Raw genomic sequence first — 19,159 nt, 5'->3', positions numbered from 1 at the left:
GTTGTTTCCCAACACTCAACCCAAGGCAGAGGAGCCAGGTTATTTACCTTCTGAACCGGGACACTGGGCACTCCTAAGGGTGAAACCGGTGCCTTGGGGTTACCGACGGGCCTCCTCTGTTTTTCCTTGCGTGCTTTCTGGCCACTGGGTTGGCTCAGGATACTGGTTTGGGCACGGGGTGCGGGGGGCGTGGGGGGGCACGGCGGGGGGGACAGGGGGCGTAGCCCAGGTGGACCCAGGCCTCCCGCGGTCAGTGCTCAGTCAGCACCCAAAGTTCCAGAAACGCTGGAAATTCTCGGCGGCCGCAGGCCGAGTTTGGTGGCCACCAGGGGGCGGGCCGGGGCCGGGGCCGGAGCCGGGGCGGGCCGAGCGCGCGGGGCGGGGACGCGGCGACGCCGGCGCCAGCGGGTCCCGTGACCGTGCGCCCCGCCTGGAACCGCCGCGGTCATGCAGTCCCCGGCGGTGCTCGTCACCTCCAGGTGAGCCAGACCCCCGTGCCCGGCGCCGCGTCTCGGGCAGCGTGGACTCCGGGTGCGCGCGAACGAGCCCGATGCGCCCAGTCGGAGGAGCAGGCGGAGGCGGCCGACCCCGTGGGCCCGCGGCCCGGCCTTCCCTGCGGCCCTACAGGTTCTCTGGGGTGGACCGCCCCACCGTCCTGCAGGAGCGGTGGGCTCATTGAGTATCCCCGTTTTACAGATGGGGAAAACTGAGGCCCTTGAAAGGGTGACGAACTGGCCCAAGACCCAGTGGAAGGCCGGGATTGGCTAGTCCCGCAGGCGGGCAGAGAGGGGGTCTCCTCTGCCCTTCTCTGCCGACGTGCGTTCATTTTCTTTATCGCCTGAAAATCTAGTTTATACCTTCTTTCAGTGCTCACTCTGTGCCGGGCCGCCTGGGGATGCGGATGAATTAGAAAAGGCCTGCCCTGCAGGGGAGACGGAATGAACACGGACGGGGGGACGGGGGGGGGCAGGGGGGGGGAGGGAGCCGAAGCGGGACCAAGCCGGGACGGGGAGGGATGGTGTGGGGAGTAGGTGCAGGTTGCCATAGGAACACGGCGCAAGGGCTGAACCCAGACTGCTCGCGAGTGCGCGTCCCGCGAGTGCGCGTCCCGTCCCTTAGGGAGAGTAGGAGTGAACCAGGTGGAGGGGAGAGACGAGGTGGCAGCTGCTCACGAGGTCGCTCGGGAGAAGAGCAAGTGACAGCAAAGGCCCCAGAGGCAGAAGGTGCAGTGTGGGCCCACCCTGACCCAGACCGGGAGGACCCAGGGCAAGGTGGATCCTGGAAAGCCTGGGGTGCACACGCTTTTACTCTTCCGCAGAGTGACTGACTCACTGATACACCGCTCTTGTTCCCCCTACACAAAATCTTGGTCGAAGACGACAGTTTATTGCCTAAATAAATGTATTGCCTAGCCCAGCTGTTATTTTTCCCGCTGTAACCTGAACTTCCCTGTGGCTTGAGGTCTAGAAAATGTAATTCTGTAAGCAAACCCTGATGCCAGAACCTGCTTGGTGTCCTCTTCATGATGCAGTGAAGTGACAGGTTGTGTCTTCGTTGGCAGCAGAGGTTTACCTGGTCCTACATAAGTCACCTGTCCCTGAGCCTGCTTTATTTTCTGCAAAAAGGAGGTTTGAGATTGGCAGGTATGAGTAGGGCCAGCAACGGACGCCCGCTCAGCCACACGCAGATGGAGTGTGACTTTGGTGCTGGGTGCTTAGGAAGGGGGTAGGTAGGTGGCTTCCCTCCCTGCCCCAGCCCGGACGGGGCTTGCTCATGGTCTCACGTGCTCGTGATGACGGCCAGTCGGGTAGTGCTCACTCCGTCCTGCTGGCAGGTGCTGGCAAACCCGAGGGGCTGTCCACAGGGTAATTCCAAAGGCTTAGACCAGCCATCAGGCAGGCTCTTCATGGTTGGGCCCCAACTCAGCTCTCCAGCGCAGCCCCCCACCGCTAGGGTTCGCACCTGCATTCACCCACCAGCTACTTATTGCATACCTACTCTTTGCCAAGTACTGGTTCAGATTCTAGGGTGCAGCAGTCACCGAAATGAAGCCCATCTCATGGAGCTTTAGTGAGGACAGCTGGACAGGAGGTAAATGGATGATGTGTCAGGGATGATAAATGGTATGAAGGAAAATAAAACGGTAGGGGAAAAAGAGGAGGAGTGAGTGCTGGTTTATTGGTGTGCCGTTTTGTCCAGGAGTGTTGTTCTGATAGAGTGGCAGTTGGGCAGATCCTGACAAGCTCTGTGAGGGAGAGAGCCATGATGCTATCTTGAGCAAGACTGTACCAAGCAGAGAGGACAGCAGAGCCAATGTCCTGGGGCAGAGGGTGCTTGGGCACTAGCGAGCAGGCCAGCATGGCTGGAGTGGAGTGGGCCTGGGGGAGTGTTGGGTGAGGTGGTAAGGCACTGTGGGCTTGGGAGCAAGGGGACAGTGTGCTCAGGGGAGAGAGAGCCGGAAGAGGGGGAGGGAGAAGGAGAAGGCAGGGGGAGGGGGAAGACTTACATGAGCCTGCCTTGAGTAGGTGATAGCCTTAGGTAGGAGCCGGCCAGTTTGTCCCCAGTGGGATGCAGGCCAGTTGTGAGGGGGAGGCTTGGGGATTTCTGCGATTGCTGCCCTTCTCAGTGAACCAAGAAGCAGGGGTGTCAGGCGAGAACAGGTACTGGGGGTTTACTGGGGGTTTGTTGAGAGAGGCAGCTTAGACGCCGTATCTTGCTGCTCAGCGGGTCTCAGGAGCAGCTGAGAAGCATCAGCATCATCTGGGAGCTGGCTGGAAACGCAGACTCTCAGGTCCCACCCCAGACCTGATGTGCATACTGGCAGCTTCCCCAGGCGACTTAGATGCACTTGCGGTTTGAAAAGCTTGGTCTAAAGCATAGGTGGGCAGACTGTACCCGTGAGCCAAATCATGCCCACCTCTTGCCTTTGTAATAAAGTTTATGTATTGTCTGGCTGCTGTCACACCACATGACAGAGTTGAGTAGTTGTGACAGAGACCATATGTCCTGCAAAGCCTAAAATGTTTACTATCTGGCCCTTTATGGCAAAAGTTTGCCTGCCGTCTAGGGTGGGTGGGAGAGTGAGAGAGTCAGGCTCAGGGGCATCAGAGTTACCCTGAGGAGTTGTCAACACAAAGATTATTGGTACCCCCCCCCTCCCACCGGGGTTTCTGATTCAGTGGCCTAATTTTCCAGGTGACACCAATGTGGCAGGGACCACACTTTGAGAAGCCTAAGTCTAGACCAAGGGAGGGGTGCCAGGCCTAGGCTGTGGCTTGCAGGTTGTGGCGGTGAATTTCAGGTGGGACCAGGCGGCACCTCTGTGTGTTTATCCCAGTCCCGTGCAGCTGCTGGGCACCAGGACAAAGGAGGCAGAGAACTGGAGACTTCGGGATGGGGCAGGGGAATGGAGGCCAGAAACCGTGGTTCACCAGGACCTCCCAGCTGAGGAGGTGTGACAGGAACAGGAGCATCAGTGGAAGGCAGTGGGACCGTGGACTACAAGTCCCGATGTGGTCAAAGAACTGGGAGGTGTACGGTACTAAGAGGGAGAGAGTGAGCCCCTCTGGCGATAGAAGGTGCCTCTCAGCAGAGAGGCCAGGGTTCCTTCACGCCTTCTTTCCTCTGCCAAGAGGCCCCCCTCCTCTGCACTCCCACCTATGCTCTGTAGCATAATGACCCCAATTCCTGCCGCCCTCCACTGGGCTCTGGGGCAACTGCCTGGGAGGACACCCTGGCTCCCCCTCTGACCTGCTGAGACCTGGGCAGCTGACTCCCTTTGTCGTGCCTGGTTCCCTCTCGGGGAAATGGTTGTGTCCCTTTGTAGAGCTGGCAGAGCGGGAGTGACTTAGGTAAGGTCCTTAGAGCCTGCAGACCCTGCAGCTGTGCGGGCTGCCACCAGGCTCATGTTTAGTCCTCTCTGTGCTCCCGCGCTAGTAACTGGAGCACCGTGGACACCGTGTTCAAAGCCCGGAGCAGCACGGCCTCTACTCAGCATCAGGCCAAGCGCGCTCGTGTGATTACTGGCAAAAGAAAAAAGGCTGATATGTTAGGTGTGTTTTTCCATCTCACAGGGGTACGTTTGGGCTCGCCTGGGCCTTCCTAATTGATTTGCGCTCATTACCATGTGCCTTGTGTCACATGAAAATGTGTGTGTGCAGGGGTGTGTGGTCAGTGCATGTATACTCTTCATACGCACTTGTCCTCTCTGGTGGGTGACAGACGGCATCACCATGGTGACAGTGTCATGTGCTAGCATGGAGGTTGAAGGAGTCCTGGGGGAGAGTGTCTTTGACTCTCTTTGGGACATTAGGCCAGAGAGGGAGAGGGCCTTGCCCTGGTATAGTGTTAGCCCAGAAGCGCCCTCCACAGAGCGTCCCTTTGCTTGTGTTCTGGAAGTCCTGCCCAGCACATAGTAGGTCTCAACGTTGATGAGGAGGGGTCCTGTCGTAGGTGTTTGCATGATGTGTATTTGCCTGCTTGGGTCTGCATCACACCCTTACGGAGGATGAGGACATCCTTACCGTTTTTTCTCACTTCAGAGAAAATGTCTTGTGACTTGTTGGCCCCCCATACAATTCAGTATGTTTGTGTAGCGTTTACAGATTCTGCAAGATGTTTGGCCAAGCACCCTCTCACAACCTTGTACAGAGGTCTTCTCAGTGCCTTGTGCCCTGCACTCAGTGCCCTCTCCAACCTCCCCCTGCTACACAGGTTCTGTAGTAGCCAGGTTGCCCCCCTCCCCTCCCCCCAGGTAGCTGAAGAGATGTGTCTCTGCCCAAGTTCCTGGCGGTAGTCATTCTTGCACGGTGTGCAGATAGCCAGGCACTTTCCTTGGTGGGAATACTGCCCCCGCATGCATCCCCTCCATCCTTCAGGGGCACATGAACTGAGTGTGTTAACACACCTTCCCACTGGTGATTTTCCACGAGCCGCATCTCCTCCGCTCCCGCTCGTTTTCCTGCTGGGGACAGCCCCTTGTCCGGGAGCAGCCCAAGGGCAGGGTCCAGGCCTGGGGCTCACGAGCCAGGCCCCGTGAGAGGCCGGTGTGTGGTGGGCCAGGTGGCCTAAAGCAGTGACCGCTGAGGACAGCCAGCAGAGGAACCTCGTACCCCAGGCCTGCAGGGCCACCACGAGGTCCTGTCTGCATTTCACTCGAGAAGCCTGCTGACTTGAACCTGAGCTTCCTTTGCCTTCTTTCCCTTTGGCAGGCGAGTTCAGAATGTCCACACAGGCCTCGACCTGACCGTGCCCCAGCACCAGGAGGTGCGGGGCAAGATGATGTCAGGCCACGTGGAGTACCAGATCCTGGTGGTAACCCGGCTGGCTGCGTTCAAGTCGGCTAAGCACAGGCCCGAGGATGTCGTCCAGTTCTTGGTGAGCTGGGGGCTCTGTCAGGGTGCTCCTCAGGGGGCCCGGGGGCCAGGTGCACAGGTGTGAGCAGCATCAGGGAGCGGGCGCTTCTCTAGTGCTGGGTGGTAAGGGCACAAGAGCGATTCAGGTGCTTATGGTCGGAGGGGAGACAGACTGGGAAAGAGACAGGTGCAGTCCATGACAGGAGCGCATGGGGCTGTGGGTGTGCAGAGAAGCAGCACCTGGCCCACCCTTGGGAAATGTTCTGGAGGATTTCTGGAGGTGAGAAGTGAGCCCATAGAGCTATACAGGAGAAGGGAATCCCAGGCAGAGGGCGGGGCATAAGCAACTGTAAGTCCAACCACGGAGGTTGGACACGCAGTTCAGTGTCATCCTGGATGAAGTAGAAGATGAGGGTGATGACGGGCAGGATCCAGGTCACGGAGGGCGTGTAGAGAGCCTGACTTGTCTTGCAGCCAAGGAGGACTTTGAAGTAGGGGAGTGACTCGCTGGCCCATCTGGTGGGGAGTGGAGTTGGATTAGAAGGAACCGGGCAGGAGGCAGGGGGCCCAGTCACGAGTCCAGTGATTCCCCAGGGGAGTGCTGGAGGCAGGCCAGCAGGAGTTGGTGTGAGAGGGAGGGAGAGAGTTGTAAAATACAGTATTTCCAAAGTAACATGCATATCATTTGCTGGCTGACTGTTTGCACCAACTGTAGAGCACCGGCGGAGGGGCGGGTCTAAGGGGGGATGTGTGGAGTCTGAAGTGTCCCACAGACACATGAGGCTGGAGTGAGGGACTGGGCAAAGGGAAGGTTTAGGAGGAAGCCCCAGACACACAGGCAGCTCAGGGACAGTCACGGAGAAGGAGGAGCCTCTGAGGCGAAGGGAAGAGAAGGGGGCATCGTGGAGTCGCAGGAGCTAAGGGAAGAGAGAGCTTTTAATTAAAGGTAAAATGAGCCAGAGTCCTGTGGTACAGACAGGATCAACAGCTACAGGTTTGCACATATTTAGTTCTGAATCTCCTGGCAGCCAGGACAGAAAGGAAAACCATGAATTACCTACCTCTGGTGACCTATCAGAAGAGACATCACCTTCTAAGAGAGAAAAATGTATGGCACGGTCTTTACAGGATATTTAACACATGGGAAGCATCGAAAAGAGCACGATGTCTTTCATTTGCTCCTTAAATTGACCTTTTTTTAAAGTTTATTTATTTATTTTGAGAGAGAGAGCAAGAACAGGGAAGGGGTAGAGAGGGAGGGAGAGAGAATCCTAAGCAGGCCCCACACTGTCAACACAGAGCTCATTGCGGAGCTCAAACTCAAAAACCATGAGATCGTGACCTGAGCCGAAACCAAGAGTCGGACGCTTAACCGACTGAGCCAGCCAGGCGCCCACTTAAATCGATGATGTTTAGGGAGAATCCAGGTCTAATGTCGGGTGCTGGATCTGGTTCTGCGTGGCTCTGAGTGCTGGGGTTTTGCAACTCCTGATCATCTGACTTGACCCACTGTGGAGCTGAACACACACACGTTTTCAGGGCTGGGAGCAGAAGAGAATATCTGAGGTACGTGTCTTTGGGCATAATGAGAAGCAACATCCGGGGAGCCCTGGAGGAGCATCCCGGCAGGTCTGAGTCCTGCACAGAGGGCCACCCTTATGTGCGAGGCCATGGTGGAGACATCTTTACACCCCCGTGCATCCCCCAGTGCCAGTCTTTTGTGAGACTGGCCAGTGAGAACTGCAAAGGGTGTTAAGTGCGTGTATGGATGGCCATGCGTGCAGGGGCTTCTCACACATTTTGAACCACCTGTGAGGGCAGAGGAGAATGCATTTACCCCCCATGAAATCTATGAAGTTTCATGATTTAGCTTAAAAAAAAGGAGGGGGGAGCATTTTGCATTCTATTCCCGAAAAGGATACATGTCTCGATAAAAACATGAATTGAACTGCTCATCAGAAAGTAAAACAGCCCCCAAAAAGGGACACTGGGTGTGCTTGCTGTTTAGCGGTGCCCACATGTGCTGGCCGTATGAGCATACACGCCTGCCCCGGAGAGGCTCAGGGTAGCAGTGCTGTGCACCCTGCCCGTGGGGGCCCCAGGTGAACAGCAGCTCACACCTCTGCACCCATGGCCTCTCCCCGAGCCTCTTCTCCCAGCTGTTCAGGAAGCTGCTTGAGAAGCCCTTGCTTTGGAACACTGATGAATGTGGGTCCTGGTTGGGCGGGGGGGCACCCCTGACTTAAAACTTCCTGACCTCTCACGCTGTCAGTGCTCAGGAAACCTGAAGCTTCCAGGACCCCATTCCACTCCTGCTGGGTCCAAGGGCCAGACCCGCGTGGGGCTGTCAGGCCAGCAGAGGGCGCTCAATCCTCAGGGTCACAGCTTCCCTGATTGGGCCGAGTCCCCCTCCTGGCTGGAGTCACTGTTCTCAGGACCCAGGGGTTAGAACCTACATCTCTTTCCTGAAAGGATCCTCTTACCTTTTTCCTTGAGGGCTGTTCTCAGGACAGCTCCAGAGCCAGATCCAGCTCTGGAGCTAGCTCCAGATCCAGTTGACAATTGCAGGCTGCAGCCGCCTGGCCCAGGGAACTCCCCATTGGCAGGGGGAAGGTGGAGAAGGGGACTGGGGGACTAAATTCCTCCAGTGCTCCAGCCGCCTGCCGGCATGTGAAACCCTCACAGGCTGGGGGTTCTGGTGACAGCTGTAGTTAGCCAGGGCCGTGCGCTCCAACACAGCTGTGCACCGGGATCGCCAGGTCTCACGTCAGCACCTCCAGACACCCCCAGCGTCCTCAGCCACACCAGCATTCAGTGCTGTGCTGCAGGTTTGGCCCTGGCCCAGGAGCCAGGTGGGTCTATCTCTGTTTTTATGCTCAGTGCTCCGTCAGAGGAGCTGGGGAGCCAGGCCCAGCATACAGAGTCCAAGACAAGGGAGGATGCTGGGCGATTGGTGGGTGGGTGTGTGGTCAGAGCAGGTGACTCTTTGAGCACCCACGCTGGGTTGCACAGACTGCGGCAATGCCTCCGACCCACTGTGCCACGGCTGCTCCCTCCGTGCAGGGCCTGAGCCTTGTGGGGCAGAGATCATGCAGAGGTGGCCTCATAGAATGTGAACTCAGCTGGGAACTGAGTGTCAGGGTGACTCTGGTGGCCTGGGACCACCTGCCAACCTGCTCCCCCGAGGTCCCAGTGTGCATTGAGGTTCTGGCTGACAGCAGGGCTGAGAAACAACCTTGTAATATCCGGTTCTTCTCCACTGGAGCCCTGTAGGGATGGTTCCAGCTAGAAGGCTGCTGCTTGCACGTGGGAATATGATCCAGAGATCTGTGTTGAGAAAAGGTGACTCATGTGGTTGTCGGAAGATGACCTAACAGCTGGCCAAACCATGAGGTCACCCCACTAGTCTGCTGAAGGCCCAGAACGGAGGCAGCCGGCCTCCTTGGTCACCCGTGGGCTGGGCCAGGGTCCCTGTGCCAAATGTCTCTACCTGGACGTGTGACAGTGCCTGGAATCCACCATGGCTGTATCTTCTCTCTGGCTACTCAGACTTTCATAATTGAGCCTAGTACTGATTAGGGGTGTTGAGAATGGAGCTGAGGAAGGATGATGGGTGGAGGGTCAGAGGTGCCCCAAGGCACCTGTCCTGGGGACAGGCTCTCCAAACAGCCCGGCCTCTGGACTGTCTGGTTGGGGCAAGGGGGAGAGTACTCAGGAAACCACATGCCCCTCTCATTCCAGGTCTCCAAAAAGTACAGCGAGATCGAGGAGTTCTACCAGAAACTGAGCAGTCATTACCCCACGGCCAGCCTTCCCCCACTCCCCAGGAAGGTCCTGTTCGTTGGGGAGTCTGACATCCGGGAAAGGAGAGTCCTGTTCAATGAGATTCTGCGCTGTGTCTCAAAGGACGCCGAGTTGGCAGGAAGCCCAGAGCTGCTAGAATTCTTAGGTACCTGAGGCTCTGTCCCAAACCCCTGAGGTCTCCCCCGGCCCAGAACTAGGCCTCACTCCCCTGGCTGGGCCAGTATGGGTCCACAGCTACTGCCTGCAGTCAGGAAGCTTCAGCCAGGCTGTTGAGGCAGGTGGGCCTTACCCGCTGCCCGGCCGTGGTGGTGGGCAGGGAGAGGCTGGCACCTGGTCTTTGAGGACTGACTGCCTGGGTGCCAGATGGGGCTCATACAGGGTGTTCTCTGTAGTCTGACTCCACCAGAGGCCCATGCCCCTGGCGCCATGCCCCTCCTGGCATCCCCAGAGCTCCACCCCGCCCTCAACCCACACACCCCATTTTGCCTCCTGCCAGCCAGGCCTGGGGACCTGGTCCCTGGGGACATCTCCCTCAGCTTGCCCCCCACAGGTGTGTTTTGGGTATGGCTACAGGTGGAGGCTCAGCCCACACTGGCCCAGTGGCAGGGACTTCAAACCCTTGTAGTATGTGTCCTCAGCCACCTCCTTCCCCTTCGAGTTTCCTTAGCTGTCAGATGGGACAATGCCTGGCAGCCAGGTGGCAAGAGAATCCAGTGAGCTCATGCGTGTGAAGCATGTAGAACAGAGCCTGCTGTGCAGGAAGTGCTGTACAAGGGTGGCTGACGTTTTCCTTCCCACTCGGTACACCCGGGCGCCGTCCAGGCTTGCCGTCCAAGGCAGATGAAGTGCCTGTGCACCCCTGGGTGGGGAGAGGTCCCATCAGGAGGTGCTGGACTCTCCCCCTGACTTTCTCCCCTCTTTGGACCATTCTGTTTAACTCTTCCTAATGACCGTGGTCTCTAAGCTTCACAAGACAGATGGGAGGTTTTCAGAAGACAATTAACAAATAGCAAATACACCCCAAAAAAAAAAAAAATTTAAGGGGTGAAGAATAAAAGCAAAACCAGTGAATGCACAGAAGGCTGGGACTGGGTAAGGCTGCAGAGCCCAGGTTTCTCTTCTCCTTTTCCATCCCCCCTACATGGGCTTGTGGGCCCCGGGTTGTTTGCTATGAGATCACAATCTGTTTACCTCCCAATGGGCTGTGTTGACTGTGAGATGGGAACTCCAGCTGATCCATAATTGGGGGGAACTCCCGATCTCCTTGCCCCCTCTGTTATGGAGAAGCAGGATAAGGTGATCTGACTTTCCTAGCCTTTCTGTGCCTCAGTTTCTTCATCTGTAAAGTGCAGGTGCAAACAGGATCTCTCACTTGAGATTTTTACAATATTTAAATAAATCCATACTTGAAAAATGCTTTTTTAAAAAAATTTTTCTTAATGTTTATTTGTTGTTTTTTAGAGAGAGAGACAGAGCATGAGCAAGGGATGGGTAGAGAGAGAGGGAGACACAAAATCCAAAGCAGGCTCCCAGCTCTGAGCTGTTAGCACAGAGCCCGACGCGGGGCTCAAACCCACGAACTGTGAGATCATGACGTGAGCCTAAGTCAGAGGCTTAACCAACTGAGCCACCCAGGCACCCCTACCTGTAAAATGCTTTTTACGTGATGCCTGTTACATGAAATTGAAGGTTCGTGACATTTTGAATGGTATTTTCACGTTTGTCCTAATAAATCAATAGCAAAGCATAACATAAGGCAGTGTATCATTACTGCTTAGTTTTACTTATTACAATAACACATATTACTCTTTTTTTTTTTTTTTTTAATTTTTTTTTCAACGTTTTTTATTTATTTTTGGGACAGAGAGAGACAGAGCATGAACGGGGGAGGGGCAGAGAGAGAGGGAGACACAGAATCGGAAACAGGCTCCAGGCTCCGAGCCATCAGCCCAGAGCCTGATGCGGGGCTCGAACTCACGGACTGCGAGATCGTGACCTGGCTGAAGTCGGACGCTTAACCGACTGCGCCACCCAGGCGCCCCAACACATATTACTCTTGTATACATATTCATACCCTACGTGCCACGCGTTCTGTAAGTTCGTTACTTAAGAATGATATTTTTTAAGAAGGAACTGCTTTCAAAGATCTACCGCTCAGTGGCTGTTTAGGTATAGATGAACAAGTGGTCTAAACCCATTTCTCAACCCATCTGTGGGGAAGGACTAGCTCTTATATTCCCAATCTGTCACAGACAGATATTTTCACAAATAACAAAAATCCCATGCTTGGATGTCGTGACAGTGTCAAGCTGCTATGGAACTTTCCGGATGCTTGCTCTCCCTTTCCTTGTTACCACATCATGGACATCCGTCAGTGGATGCTTTGAGAAGCGCTGATGTAAGCCAGTTTGTAATAGAACCATTAACAGTTTGTGCTAAATCTTCCGCAAGCTCACTGTGCACTCCTTGGGCTCATAGTCTAAGTGCCCAGACCCTTGGAGCAGATCTTCACTGGATTACAGAGCTCCGTGATACGCCCCGCAAATGCACGCTGGCTGGCTTGTCCGGCCCTTAGCCAGGGCATGCAGGTTCGGCCGCTGCTGATGCCAACCTGTTCCTCGGCTCCTCCCTGTAACCACTCCACTCCAGGCTTCGCTGGGGCGCGTCACCCCCGACAGGCTGCAGCAGGGGCTCAGAGCCCAGGCTGCCCCTTGTCCACTCAGACCCACAACCCTGGTCCCAGGGTGCTGTAGAAAGCCCCCAGCTCAGGTCCTGGCACAGGAGCTTGGGTGTGATGCGATGCCTCTTCATTCCCTGCCATGGGTGTCAGGTGCCCTCTTCTGTCTCCTTCCACAGGCACCAGATCCCCGGGGGCTGCGGACCTCACCAGCAGAGATGCCTCTGTCCTGGAGGCACACAACCAGGCCCAGGACGACGGGGAGGCTTTCGACTTCTTCAAGCAGCAGGACCAAGCGGAGGATGAGGGTCTACCCATCCCAGGCCTGCAGGGTCAGGATGCAGGGAAATCCTCTGAGGAGGAAGAGGAAGAGGCACTGGACCCTCTGGGCATCATGCGGTAGGTCTCCCCATCCTAGATGGGCCCTTCTTCTGGCTTGTTCCTGGTGATGGCTCTTCTCATCCTCTGTCCCGAGAGTCTGAGAAAACCTGTCTCTCTGGATCATCACCCCATGTACCTGGGGTGCTCAGGGAACTGGCTCTCTACTCACTCTTGACATGCCTATTCTTAGAGCTAGGCTCAGGCATTGCCTTCTCCCTGGCCCCAGGGCGGGCCCCTGATCTCCAGCTCCGCATTGAGTCTTGGGAGTCCCGACCCCTGACACCCCACCTCAGCAGCCCAAGAGCCCCCGGGTCTCCACCCAGGTCACCACTGAGCCTGTGACTTGTGGCATGTGATTGGAGCTCCCTGGGCTGCGTTTCATTGTTCTTAAAGCAGGGGTGTTTACCTTGGCCCTGCCTCCCCCAAGGCGGTTATAAGGCCTGTGAGTTACATGGGTGGAGGAGACTGATAACCCTCAGGGTGCTGACTGTGTGATGAAGAAGGTAGAGTGAGCCCTGGGGTCCCCTAGCCAGTCAGCTGTGTCCCCTTTACATGCACATACATGCACACAGGTGCATACATACATATGCTGGCTGGAGAAGAAGAGGTAAGCCAGCTGCGGTCTTGGTGGTCCCTTAGTGTCCTGATTCTGTCATCTGATTCCTTCTCCTTTCCTGGCCCTCTGACTGCTTTAGCCAGTCACTGAGCTGCTCCCAAGCCCCCACTGCAGGACCACCCTGTGCTGGGAGTAGGGGACCACAGGCAGGATGAGCCCAGAGAGACATCTGTTCCCAAGGCCTGTCTGATGGGCACAGGCTGAGGTGTGTGGGAAGGGCCTCCCAAGCAGACAGACTCAGCCACTCGAGGGCCCTCACCGCTGCTTGGCCCAAACCTGCGAGAAGCAAGGTGGGAACTCCTAGGTGTTTCTGAGCACCTACCACACACTGGGCTTTGTACTTTGCACTTCACATACTGTGCCTCATTGATGCCCTGCCTGCAAGCAGATGCTGTAAAGTGGGACATTTTACAGATTAAAGAAACAGAAGCCCACAGAGACCTAGTGCCATGCACAAGGCCAGACAGCTGGTAAATAATGGTACTGGGATTCACATCCAGTTCAGGGCCCCGGACTGTGGTGTGGACTAGACTGCTTGGGCTTGAATCCTGGCTCTGCCACTTGCCAGCGTGTATCCCTGGCAGTTTACCCTTGTCAGTTTCCTGCAGTGAAAATAGAGCACTGCCAGCACCTCTCTTTAGGGCTCTTGTGGTGACCGCCCTTCTCATGGTGCCAGTTTGCTGCTCCAGCACCTCCGCAGAGCCAGCCGCAGACCCGCAGCCACACTCCCTCTGCCCTGATGAGAGATTGAAGTTCAGCCAACAGACAAGGGAGGCCCGTCTCGCAGGTCCTGTTCCAGAAATTAGGGAGAGGCAAGTTCCACTTAAATGACATGAAAATCACAGTCCAGAAAACTCTGCCCGCCATCCGCCAGCTTTCCTCTCCTGGAGGGGATGTGAGGCTGGGCACACACAAGAGGGGTGGCTGCAGGGCCCCCGTGAGACCAGCCTACAGGGGACAAGGTTCACTCTTGGGAAAGATCTGGTGCTCTGGGAGACACGGCACCAGAGCTGGAAGTCAGGCAGCGCCTTGGTGCCCAGGAGTCAGGTCCCCCTGGCCCTCCATGGCCACCTTGACCTGGATGAGGGATCAGCGGCCCTGTGGAAGAGGCAGTGAGGTTATTTGGGGAGCAGTTTGTAATAGGCACTCCTTATCAGCCTTGCACAACCTGCAGGCCCTTCTTGGGCTTTATTTTGGTAAAGATAAGGCTTTGTTTGAACTCATGCTCTCTGTTGTTCTGAGTAACCACACGTAAAGCCAAACGGAGAAGGACTTCAGTGGTTTGCGCCAGCCTTTGGCTGAGGGTCATGCTTAGCAAAGCGGCTCCTTTTTTGGGTAGGAAAATGCTCTTTGGGGTTGGCAGGGGCCGCCCTGAATTTTCTACTTATTTCAGTAGCAGATTGTCGGGAGATGTGTCAGCCATCTGGGATCACCCCCTCCCCACCCCCACCCCCGCCCCCAGCACTGTCCCCAGCTCTGCACTCGGGGGTGGCAGGGGTGGGGGGTGCTGATTTCTGAATCCTGGGAAAGCTTAGCATCTGAAAGGGATGCCAGAGGTCTAATAAGACCTCCTGCTAATTTTTCCTTTAATGACTGGTGTGACAGTGGTCAGTTCTGTTGGTCCCATCAGGAAAAGTAAAAACTAACATTTTTTGATAGCTTGGTAAATGCCAAGAACTGATTCCCATTCTCGTGAATAGATACTCCTATTTCTGTTGTTGTTGTTGTTTTTTTTTAAAGGTCATGACACACCACCTTGCTCTCAGGACCTGTGTGGGTCTGGTTTGGGAAATGGTACTCTAGGAAGCCAGTAGAGGCATCAGGCTCTGTGTGTTTTTGTGTGTGTGTGTGTGTGTGTGTGTGTGTGTGTGTGTGTGTGTGTGTGTTTGTGTGTGTGTGTAAGCTGAAGTTCGGAGACAAGTAGCTCATCCAGATTCATGCAACCACAAAAGGCAGAGTCAGGACTCAGTGCCCTCTGTTTGCATGCAGTGTCCCTCGGTTCCAGTCATTCTGCAGTCTGGGAGGTGGGCAGGGCCTGGGATTATCCATAGATGGGAAAACTGAGGAGAGTTGAGCAGACACTTGGCTGAGCCTCATAGGTATGTGGCAGAGCCCCACCTTGAACTCAGGCGTCCACCTTGGCCTCTGCGAGGGCACCCAGGTGGGCCTGTTGACTCTTGCACAGTGCTGTCCCCCCTGCCCTTTAGTGGGGAGCATTCTGGTTTTTGCAGACTTACGCTTTGCATGTACATCCCCCACCCTGCCCTCAGTTCCTCTGCAGATGCAGCACCCGCTGTCCCAGATGTGCACCAACCCCCACCCCCAGTGCCCATCTGGGCCTGGCTTTCCGGAGCAGCCACGTTTCCAGGTGACAGGCGTGAGTCCTTCCTGCCTTGGACCCGGTGGGGCGCTGTCGCTCCACCACAGGGCTGCCGGAAGGGGGGGAGGTCGCCAGCACAAAGCCCTGTGCAGGGACTGCCCGGGCTTTTCTTTGTCTCTTAAACCTGATTTTGATTAGGGAAAAGACTAGTTGGTACACCAGTAGAAACTGCTTAAAGATAGAAAGAGCTTTCACTCAGCCCATCACAACTCTGCCGCTCTCCTGCTGCTCACAGGGTTTTGGGCATTTGTGTCCCCGCGTGACCCACATCGCTACATGCACAGCACACATGCCTTTTATGCTGTGCTTTTCACGGTGGATTCTCTCACAGTCGCTTTCCATGTCCTGCGTCATTTTCATGTTTAACTCTATTGTAGAGACTTCACACATTTGCGAAAGGTGGAGTTCTACTGTAATAGTTCTGCCTTCCGCTGGAAACATTCTGATAAAACCATTTTTAATTGTAACTTGAATAATACAGATTAGTACAGAAAAATTGAAAACAGCAAAAAGGCCTTTTGCCATGGAGGTATAGCTTTTGGATATACATTTTTAATACCAGAATGGGGTGATGTTGTGTGCACCGCTCTATAATTTGCTCTTTTTTTTTTTTTTTCCAGCATATGTACTGGGTCTTTCCAGATCAGCAAGTAGGTTTCTACATTCTTAATCCTGTGCTAGTCTGTTGGGTCAATGCCCTGCACATGGCTTTGCCAGGCCTGCCTGAGGCATTGTGGTGGTTTCCGTACATTTTTGCTGTTACAGGCAGTGAGGAAGTTTATCACGTATGGAGTTTTTCCTCCCAAATAACTGCCCCAGAGCAAGGCCCTGGAAGCTTCTGCCCAGGGGCCTCAGTTGTGCTACTCGGTTATGTAGAATTCTTTAGGGACTTAATCCCTCTCTGTTGGGAAGGCGTTTTTGCTTTTCTAAACCCTGCTCATCCGAGAGGTCCTCTCCCTCTCATCTCTTCCTCCAGTGCCCAGTGAGCCCCCCTACAGCCCCAGGTCCCTGAGGACCCTCAGCTCCCCAAGGGACAGGCTGGTTCCTGCATGAACATGCCTTCTCTTAAGGCCAGGCTTCCCGCTCTCTGCTCACAGGAGGGGGAGCCAGCCCCCACTGCACTGGGCGTGGCTCAAGTGGTGAAGCTGGACGTTTTTTTTTGGAGTGAATCACATATTTTGTCATAATTATTTATACAAATTTTGCCTTATCTTCATAGAAGAATCATACGTGTCTTAGTATAAAAATGTTCTACTCCTTGTATTTGGATAAAGTCCTTCCTCTGGGATGACTCTGTGGTTTTGAAAACCTCCTAGTGCACTGCCTGGTACCCCCAGATTTGCTCTAGTTGGGGATTTACTTATTTGTGCCCCAGCTTTATTGAGACCTAATTGGCACATAACATTGTATGAGCCTAAGATGTGCAACGTGATGATTTAATACACATATAAATTACAAAATAAACCACAATAAGGTTAGCAGACTCCTCCATCTGAGAAACTAGGTCTGAGATTTGGAAGTGAGATGTCCTCCAAGGTGGGCTGTGGAGGGGCTATGCAGGTGGCCCCAGCCGTACCTGGTGAGGTACCTCAGAAGCTGCTTCTCCTCGGCCACCTCACTCACAGGCCTGGGATCCCTTTAATGTTCTGGCCCCTGCCTAGGACAGCAGGCCCCGCTGGGAGTCTCGCCCTGGAGCTTGTGAGAAGCGCCCTCAGACCTGGGCTTTAAGGAGCCCTTTAGGTGATTCACAGGGAAGTTCATGTTTGAGAAGCCCCAGAAACCAAAGTTGATGACAGTCTTGGATATGGTGGGAAGGAAACGACGCAGGAGCAGCAGGCCCTCCAGCCACGGTTCTGCCATCTGCTGGGGCTTCCAGAAGGGTGAGTTCAGGGGTCCATCCTGCTGCCCTCAGTCCCCCGCCCTTTCCAGCTCTCAGGCTTTCTCTCCTGTCACCCACCACCTGCCAGAGGGCAGTTGTTCCTGGTCACAGTGGGGCCTTGTCCTGTACCTCAGCAGACAGCACTCAGCCGCGGCCTGGCCCAGAACCAAAATCAATGAGGAGCATGGTGACAGCCACCCCCAGCTGCACCCTGGAGCCGTCCCACTGATCGATTGCAGCACGTCCCCCGTGAGAGCAGCACTGCGTCCATTTCCCCATCCGGGTCGGTGCGCGGTCTGGGCTGAGTGCACCATGTGACAGTGCTTCCCTTTTTTCCTTCAGTAGCAAAAATTTCAGTTCAAGAGAAGTCTCCTACAGAGCCTCGATATATATAAAACAGAGTGAGGTAGGGTTGGCCTGGTTGGGACAGGACTAGAGGGAGACTGGATCTCTGCCCCCTTAGCCTCAGCTCACCTCGCACATGGCCCTGAGTGGCTCTGCAGAAGGTCCGGGCCTCTTAGAGCATGGTTTGAAAGCCACTGGGAAAGCTGGATGTGCGGACACCCCAGAGCAGAATCAGAAGCAGACGGTGCCAGGTTCAAAGCCCAGAGGTGCCCCTTTACCAGCTGGAGGGCACTGGGCAGTTTCTGTTTTTATAAATTAAAGACAAAGTCCCAGTGACAGGAAGAATAAAATGAGAAGTACAAGAAATTACCCCGGTACAATGTTATCAGTATTTCAGATTTGCTTTGTGCTGGTTTGTGTAAGCTGAACTAAAGGCAGCCTTTCCACTTCCTGTTGTGTTACGCAAACATCAGCACTTACCTCAATGCCAGGTCACCTGGTACAGCCTGTCAGACTTGCTGCAGCCAGGTTAGAGGGATGCCTCCCGCAGCCTTGGTCTCGAGCCAGAGGCTTGATTGGCTGTCCTTGATGGAATTGAATGGTTGCTTGACTCCCTGGGGATGGAACCTTGAGAGCTCATGCCTGTCATTCCCCTGCCTCAGGCTGCCTGGAACTCTTGTGGCAGCCTCCAAGTAAGAGCACTAAAACGACAGAGCCTTTGGGGCGCCCCGGTGGCTCGGTTGCTTAAGTGTTTGACTCTTGGTTTTGGCTCAGGTCATGATCTCATGGTTCGTGGGTTCAAGCCACACATCAGGCTTCATGCTGACAGTCCGGAGCCTGCTGTCTGGAACCTGCTTGGTGTTCTGTCTCTCTCCTTCTCTCTGCCCCTCCCCTACTTGCTTTGTCTCTCAAAATAAATAAAACCTTAAAAAAAAAAAAAACAGAGCCTTTAAACTGTGAGGGACTTGAAGGCAAATCCACTGTTTATTCGTGGATCTTACTGAGGAGCCAAGACCACACAGCCATGTACCTTCCTGGTGGGAGCTCCAGCCCCCTGACCGCTGGCCCAGGAATTCACCCATTACCCCCAGCCTGAGACTGAGTCCGTGCCAGGGTGCCAGCCTCACGACCCTTGTCCACGCGTTCTCCATGTTGGGTGTTAGGGGTGATGGGGTTGCTCAGTTGCAGGGACTGCCAGGCCCCACTGGTCATGTCAACATTTGGGGTGTCGTCGGGGATGTGGGAATAAACCAAGGCCTCCCAGGTGAGACCAGGCAAGGGCCTTGATTCAGAACTGGCCATAGCAAAGGAGGGGTCCACCACCAGGACTGCATTTAGCAGAGGCTCAAAGGCACGCTGGGAGTAGGAGCGATTCTTGGTGGGAAAAGAGAAGGCACAGGTGTGCCCCGACTGGAGGCTGTTGGCAGGGGAGGCTGCTAACTAGAAAAGGGGCATCCTGCATGCTGGGCGGGTGGTTGGGGGTTTGGTCTCCTGGGCTGGTCGCTGCAGGTGGTGGGACAAAGTTCCGTCTTCCGTATGCTCTGCTGGCTGCCCATTTGTATATTCAGTCTTGCAGGGCCGTTTTGGGTGTGGCCAGAGCTGGGTCCTTGCTTTCCACTGGGTGCAGCCAGTGGTGTGGGTGCCATGGTGAGTGAGGGACAGTGTTTGGCCCCAGTGCATAAAGGAGGAATGTCCTCACGCACAAGTCCAGAAGGAAGGGGGA

At 55.1% G+C, this 19,159-nt stretch overlaps 1 protein-coding gene across 1 annotated transcript in view; it reads left to right on the top strand.

Moving 5' to 3' along the window:
- The first annotated feature begins 372 nt into the window (after positions 1-372).
- The window catches only part of HS1BP3 (HCLS1 binding protein 3), a 31,204-nt gene continuing 12,417 nt past the window's right edge, over positions 373-19,159 (top strand). The window contains exons 1-4 of the mRNA XM_058682634.1: positions 373-479; positions 5,211-5,376; positions 9,096-9,303; positions 12,015-12,234. Coding sequence (XP_058538617.1) covers positions 448-479; positions 5,211-5,376; positions 9,096-9,303; positions 12,015-12,234 — 626 coding nt within the window. The 5' untranslated portion in view covers positions 373-447. The remainder of the gene's footprint in view (positions 480-5,210; positions 5,377-9,095; positions 9,304-12,014; positions 12,235-19,159) is intronic.

The sequence above is a fragment of the Neofelis nebulosa genome, chromosome 9 (assembly GCF_028018385.1).
Source record: "Neofelis nebulosa isolate mNeoNeb1 chromosome 9, mNeoNeb1.pri, whole genome shotgun sequence".
Taxonomy (NCBI): Eukaryota; Metazoa; Chordata; class Mammalia; order Carnivora; family Felidae; genus Neofelis; species Neofelis nebulosa.
This window is presented reverse-complemented; position numbering and strand designations above follow the sequence as displayed.